This window comes from Diaphorina citri, unplaced genomic scaffold (assembly GCF_000475195.1).
Source record: "Diaphorina citri unplaced genomic scaffold, Diaci psyllid genome assembly version 1.1 scaffold4590, whole genome shotgun sequence".
Lineage (NCBI taxonomy): Eukaryota > Metazoa > Arthropoda > Insecta > Hemiptera > Psyllidae > Diaphorina > Diaphorina citri.
In genome coordinates this window covers 1,739-9,035 of record NW_007381986.1, presented here as the reverse complement: position 1 = coordinate 9,035, position 7,297 = coordinate 1,739, and the positions used below count along the sequence as shown (strand labels likewise).

Below are 7,297 nucleotides of genomic sequence, written 5' to 3'. Positions count from 1 at the left end.
GACCTTCCGATAGGTATATTTGAGTTCCGCAACCCAGTCAGTCGATGGGCGTCCCTAATTTTTTTTCTCACTGTAGCTTCCCCCTTTGCAAATCTCACGACTCGCCACTGCTGTTATCACGCTTATCAATATCCCAACTATCAGAGTACATATATGAGATGTGAGGTCACAGTTGTGATTTGTGATCATGAAGCCATCAATTACACCATTACACGCTACCTGCATTTCAACATACCAATTTTATTGTGCTACGTAGAATCTTCTCAGGCCCCATTCAGGACCGAGAGAGGACACTGAAGTTAAACAACATCGAGCGTGGTGCGTTTGTGAATGGGCGACGCGACGGTGGAATATGATGAGAACGAAATTTTGGGAACCACCTAGTTAACACAAAGTGTTTTTTTTTCCAGGTCAAACATGAAATTCCTTTTGCTAAGAAAAATCAATATTTTTTGATCTAAGAACTTTTTTTTTTTTTTTTTTTTTTTTTTTTTTTTTTTTTTTCAGGTCAAACATGAAATTCCTTTTGCTAAGAAAAATCAACATTGGATCTAAGAACAAATATGTCGGCCTAGTTACCTTGGGAAGTAGCGCCTTGTAAGCGCTAAATCGCGAGTTCGATTAAGGCCCGGGCGGGGCGGACATTATCCTATCCAGATAAGGTTCGCTTTAGAAACAGCTGGCTTTTTCCTATCCTTTCCTTCTTCTCTCTTCGATTTTGGGAGCATGAAGGAGGAAATATGTATGTGATCTTAGTAATCCCAGTTTCCTCTATCAAAGTAATTACAGTTCCCTCTATCAACCCTCTTAAAAAAGGGATCCAGGCGAGGTCTTAATCATCAGCTAAAATTGGCCCTGATCACATTGCACAAGCTACAAAGTACAAAACAATACTTATACCTTATACCTATCTGTTGGGAAATCACCGGTGATTGATAACTACCTCACAATCAGGTAACAATTATAGACAACAGTAATACATAATATGTACATTTAATAATAATCGTCACATATGACACTATAGGTATAGGATGATAAATCGAAGGTAGCATCGTCAGTTAGGTGCCACAATTTGTGTCTGTTGTCTATTCCCCCAAAAATTGGGTCATGTAAAGAATTATTGGGCGTAAGAGGGCAATGTGATGTTACCATGGAGAAATTGACCTAACTTGAACTTAATTTTCTAAATATTTATAAAAACATGTTTTTCTTCCTCAATTTCAAAGGCAGCACCTGAATAAATGTGCATTATTTTGACCGTCAGTCTACGTTCTGTTTATATCTTAAGCATTTTGTCCGATTTGAGGAAATTTGGTCAAAATGTGTTTAACAAAAAGGAAAAAAATTCATTGCATTTTGGAGATACAATTTTTCTGTGAGATCTGAAGTTCATTGAGCTCCTAATATTGCTTTAGTGTGCCCTCAGTATGAGTATGGAAAGAACCATGTCTAGGCATGGCTCTGTAACTCCCAGTGTAAGATCTGAAGACTCCCAAACTTCTCATTTGGCACAAGGTATGTACAGTCCCAAACAGATGAGGTTTAAATTTCATGCCTTTCCTGGAATTCAAACCAGCTTCGAAATGCTTCCCAGTCGAGCGCATTTTTCTAAGCGCACAGCAATGTACCAGGCCAAATTTTAGTTATTAATAAATTTGTTTAGTAAGATCTGAAGACTCCCAAACTTCTCATTTGGCACAAGGTATGTACAGTCCCAAACAGATGAGGTTTAAATTTCATGCCTTTCCTGGGATTCAAACCAGCTTCGAAATGCTTCCCAGTCGAGCGCATTTTTCTAAGCGCCCACCCGCCCAGCAATGTACCAGGCCAAATTTTAGTTATTAAATAAAACCAAATAAAACAAAACCAAAATAAAACCAAAAAACCAAATAAAACCAAATTTAAAACCAAACCAAATAAATAAAACCAAATTTTAATTCTACATATATCAAGCTTTAACAAAAAGATTATATCTATTTTAGATCACCCTAATATCTAGAATATAGATCACAAATTTAATGTTCTTCTTCGTGCTCTCCATGCTTTCAGACCTGTCCCTCAGCGAACTGAAAGCTTTTGTTGAGAAGAAAGCAAAGGAAAATTATTATCTGACAATACAGAACGAAATTTTTGAGAAGTACTTGCTCCGACGGGATTCAGCTATTCTGAAAGGTAATTCAGCTGTTCTGAAAGGTAATTCAGCTATTCTGAAAGGTAATTCAGCTGTTCTGAAAGGTAAGCTGATGATGGCCGGGGTAACTACCTAATCACATTGTCCCTCAGACACGGAAGTCCTGGGTTAAAATTCTGACTGAGAGAGAAAAAATTGAACATTTTTTCCCTGGACTAATGAGGATTTTCAGACAGCGCAGCGTCAGCAATTTGATGCAAAAAGGAATTGGACGTTTGAAAGCGAAACATTACGTGTCAAGGGTAAATGGTTTACCTTATTCTTGGGATCAATAAATAAATATTTAATTAATTATCTATGTGTAAGTACCTAAATTTAATGAAATGATTATAAATTATTTATAATTTTTACAGACGCGGAGCAGGAACAAAAGCTATCCAAACAGAAGTTCGAGCAGGAAAAGACAAAAGCCCGGATGAGTGTGCCAAGCTCCTGTCACTCTACATCTTCTTTCTACTCGCCCAAGAAGAAAATCACGTAAGAAAAAACAAAGTATAGGTCGGCATTATGACCATCATCACTGACAAGGTAACTCAGCAACTGAACAAAATAATTATGAATCTAAAAGACATCGAAATTGAAAATTTCTGCGTGCTATCAAAGGTACAAGTCACCTCTTCGCCACAGTTGTAAGCAGTTAGATAAAGGTAATCATGAAACTACGCCTCGAAACGGACCCCGAATTAGAACTCCAATACAAATATTCCTATAGCAAAATACTGTAATGAGACCTTGGTAAGACAACTGGTTTTTTTTCCCCCAAACAAAGAACTGGAATACGGGATATAATCAAGATTATACATATGAATTACATTTTCCAGAATTCCGCTCCGAATTCGAAACGAAATTCTCATTCGGGATCTCGAAGACATGTTGGTGAAGCATGAGAAATCCTTAGAGCAACACGAGAGACATGTGATACGGTTGAGATGTGTTGTGGAGGAACTGACGGGAAGATGTCATCTTGTAGAGAATGTCCTGTGTAAACTCAAGAATGCTGGCCGGTATGAGACCTTTGGTGAGGTGAAAAAGTAAGTTTTGGGATAACAAAGAGTTGTTCAGTTTGAAAAACGATGTCCCAGAATCGATTTTCAAAATCGGCAACTCTTTGTTAAGGCGCAATCTAACGGTTCAACTTTTTGCAGAACAACTCAGATTTGTTCAACTTTCAAAACAAATTGAACAAACATCAGTTGTTCAGCAAAAAGTTGAACCACAAAAACACGCCTTAACAAAGAGTTGCCGATTTTGAAAATCGATTCAGCGAACCCCAAGAGTTCGAAACGCAAGGCTGTCCGGCCTATTTAACACGAAATGGAGTTTCGAGATTTCTCGGCCTATTTGAATAAAAGGTTTCGCTCGATATTCCATTCCAGATTCGTTGAAAACACCATTCGTCAGTCCGCGGAGAGAATAGAGAGGATTCGTCTCAAAATGAAAACCATGAAGTCGACTCTGACATCCGTGCAAAATGAGCTGACCCGGAAGATCGATCCGGGAAATGCTGTCAAAGGAATTGACTTCGAAATAGCCCAGATCGAGAATACTAAGCTCAACAAAGCGCTGAAGGAAACTTGCGAGGAGTTGCTGAGGTTGAAAGAAAAAGAAGGTAAGGATAAGGAAGATTAGATTTCGAACTCTTCTCAGGAGATTAGATTTCGGCCTAAGATGCTCAAACTAAGTAATGTAGAGATGTGATAAGGCCGATTTCGCTCAAACTTAGCAGAAAGGTCCGGTAGGTAGGTACATCAAAAGTACCTTGGCCCAGGTTCCCGGAAATGTACGGTTCGGCGTTTTTCAGGACCAACGTTCTTCTAGTCTGAGCTAATCTTTAGAAAAAGATCACGTTTCTCTGGACTTTACATTTCGGCCCAAGTCATTCAATTCTTGAAATTCCTTTCTTCCCTAAAGCAAGCAATTTGAGCGGTATGTACCGACTGCGTAAAACTCTAAAAATGTTTTCAAAATATTAAGTACATACGATCATTTTCCTTCTACAGATGAATTAAACATGGACTATAAAAGGAAGGAAGATCAACTGAAGACGCTGTTGTTAGTTTTCACCCAACTTATCCAAGATGTAAATTCTACCAACAGGAGTATTGGACTGCTTCAGCAAAACCAGCGTAAAGTAAGTTACAATTTGGATCAATTGAAAGCACGAGATCTTCCTTTGTACCAACCAGAATAGATACATAATCAGTAACTTAATCTCAATTATGCATGCATTTACAGTCTCATCAAATATACGAGACCTTGTTCAGACTGCTGGGGGAAGACACTTTTCTGTTATATTTAGGAAGGATGAACTTTTGGTAATTTAACATTATTCCGTTCTCTCATTTCAGATAGAAGATGAAAATATGTTTTTAGACAAGAAAATTCAAGTCCTACAAACCGCCGCTTCTGTTACTCAGGTACGCTACAATTTACATTATACCTACTTTTCCCGATAAAAATAGTAATACAAGATTTTATTATAAGACGTTGTTTTGATCCCTGAAGAAAACGATGATTTATTATCATTAGTCCTATTCGAGCAACATGAACAAGTCATAATTACAATTCTATGTTATACAAAGGTGTTAATACTTTCGTACAATGTTTAATGTTGAATGATTTTAATTATTATTTTCATTTTCAGACACCCAGCATTCTTGAACACATGGCCTTGTCTCGTCAGATCGGTCTGAGAACCAAAGAGCATACCAGTCTCATCCGTCAGATGGCGTTGGCTCAGCAAAACTACCAAAACCACAAGTCCAAAGCAATCTACATGTGTAGATAAAGCCAGACTAGTTAGCTTGGACGGTAGTGCGGATGCCTACTTGATTCCAGCCCGGGGCGAACTTTATCCTCGTCCTCTGAACAACTGGCTTTTAGTGTGGATTTTTTTTGCCTCCTCTCTCTGTCTCCCGTATACCTCTTTGTTCTTCTGTTTCTCTCTTGTATTGCTTCAAAAAGTTTCTTTCCCCAGGGCGCGGGAATCGAACCCTGCACTCCCAGAGCTAAAGTCAATATGACCAAATGACCATTCAATCGAAAAATCTTCGTAGAATTCAAATTTTCAAAAGGTCTTCAGCGGCACATGTCATCAGAGCCGATAAAGTCCCTGAATCTGCGTCTGTAAAAAACACAGATTTTATCGGCATGCCTGGACTTTGATCCTGTGCCTCCTTGCGTAGAGGCTAGGCTAGGCTAAGCTAAGACTATCTCTTGTACACTTTGATGAAGGTTTCTCTCGGTAGAGCTATGTTGCCCACCATCCTCAAACGTTTCTTCCCCTCGGCTTGCTGCTCGAGTAACTTCCGTCGCCTCTGCATATCACCTCCAGATTTCTGAAATGGAAAATTTGTCAATTTAACACTTAAAGAAAGGATTGTATGGCCTCAGGATGTCTGAAATGGATCATTCACATTCGTCAATATAAAAATAAGAGCTGAGGGAAGAACTTGTGGCCGACTAAAAACCGCCAAGAAATGGCTGAAATTCAGGACATTCACAGAAGTAGATACTTGCTCAAAAGTTGTGAACTTATTATTATTATTTTTTCATAAATGTCAAAATTAATGAAATCATGTATTTATTTAAGAAATTTCCATTTATCAGTTATTCAGCACAAATCTCTCACTTAAATAAATATTCAACAAATCGTATACCGCTCTGTAAAATAATCCGTAATTAGTATAGTTAGATAAGAAAGTAAAACATACAATAATCATAATAAAAAACTTACCAATTTTTGAGTGACGTCTTTTCTCAGCGCTCTCAAATTTTCCCTTGCCAGCACATCGCCACCTACCACAGCCTGAATAGCCACCTAAAAACAGAGCAGTACTTAGTTAGCATGCAGAGAAGACAGATTGAACCCTGTGACGTCTTTTCTCAGCGCTCTCAAATTTTCCCTTGCCAGCACATCGCCACCTACCACAGCCTGAATAGCCACCTAAAAACAGAGCAGCACTTAGTTAGCATGCAGAAAAGACAGATTGAACCCTGTTCTTTTTTACTTTCCTTATCCTATAGGAAGGAAAGTAGGTAATGTAATCGGGTCAAATTTTCGATGGTCAGTTTTTAGTGCCAAAACACGTTTTGAGGTCCCTAGAGCCTAAATCCAAAGTTTCAACCATTGGTCCGTGTGTGTGTCTGTCTGTAAACAAAATATCTCGAGAAGGGTAAGAGCTAGAGACTTGAAATTTGGTATGTAGCTGTGAAATGTGACAAGGATGCGACACGAAACTTTTGGTTAAGACCGGTGCAACGCTTGGCGGCATTTTACCGCTTTTTGGCGGTTTTCGCTGTAATTTAACAATATCTCAGGAACGGTATGAGCTAGACTTGAAATTTGGTATATAGTTCACAAATGTGACAAGGATGCGACATGGTGCTGCGGTTAGGTGCTGCGGTTGGCGATATTTTGACCGCTTTTTGGCGGTTTTCAGCTATACCGACTAAACGGTTAGAGGTATTGTAAAAGTTAGGGTGAAAGAACACTCAAATAAGCATCATTCAATAGGATAAGGAAAGTCGTGTGATGTTCACACCAGATTTTTTTTATATATATATATATATTAAACCCTACTTCTAGTAACTAGAATGTAGAATAGAATATACCCTGCTTATAAGATCGGAAGAGGACTGAAAAGTCCCTTTACTCTCGCAGTCTAAACAAGGTCTTATCAACTCCTATGTATTTGGTACAATATTTTTTAAATTTGTTTTTGGTTTGGTGCAATTTTTTGTAATAAATAACAATAATAATAAAATAGAGTGTTTTACACTCCATCCTTGAAAAGAAATGAACACTACACATAGGTTCTCACCATAAACTGTTGCCTGGGTATAATGTCGACTAGTCGAGCGGCCATGGACTTCGCCACATCCTTAGCTTTGGACACATGCACTATAGTGCTCAATTCTTCCACCAGGTTTCCATTGAGCAGAATATCCAACTGAAATCAGAGCATATGTTATCCCACCTTTGTAAATAGATCTGTATCAACGGAAGTTTTTTTTTTTAAAAAAAAAAAAAAAACGTTGCTAAGGTCTTTTCGTCCCAAAATCGAAGAGAGAAGGAAGACAGGATAGGAGAAAGGCAGCATTTCC

The 7,297-nt window shown here is 38.3% G+C and overlaps 2 protein-coding genes across 3 annotated transcripts; one reads left to right on the top strand and one right to left on the bottom strand.

Annotated features, from left to right (window-relative positions):
* The first annotated feature begins 513 nt into the window (after nt 1–513).
* Nucleotides 514–5,108, top strand: LOC103521139. Of its 2 annotated transcripts, XM_026831960.1 has the most exons (9): nt 514–954; nt 1,416–1,515; nt 2,050–2,172; nt 2,545–2,668; nt 3,013–3,222; nt 3,568–3,800; nt 4,192–4,322; nt 4,540–4,608; nt 4,836–5,108. In XM_026831960.1, exons 2-9 carry the CDS (start codon nt 1,428–1,430, stop codon nt 4,977–4,979), a joined length of 1,122 nt encoding a protein of 373 aa, XP_026687761.1. In that variant the 5' UTR covers nt 514–954; nt 1,416–1,427; the 3' UTR covers nt 4,980–5,108. The 2 variants fall into 2 exon arrangements, with proteins under 2 accessions (XP_026687761.1, XP_008484467.3); XM_008486245.3 differs by lacking the exon at nt 514–954 and having other exon boundaries at nt 967–1,515.
* Nucleotides 4,754–7,157, bottom strand: LOC113472282 (translation factor GUF1 homolog, mitochondrial-like). Its single transcript, XM_026831961.1, has 3 exons — nt 7,015–7,157; nt 5,928–6,011; nt 4,754–5,529 (listed from the first exon to the last, which is right to left on the bottom strand). The coding sequence occupies exons 1-3, from the start codon at nt 7,057–7,059 to the stop codon at nt 5,401–5,403; spliced, it is 258 nt and encodes an 85-aa protein (XP_026687762.1). The 5' UTR covers nt 7,060–7,157; the 3' UTR covers nt 4,754–5,400.
* Nucleotides 7,158–7,297: the final 140 nt, after the last annotated feature.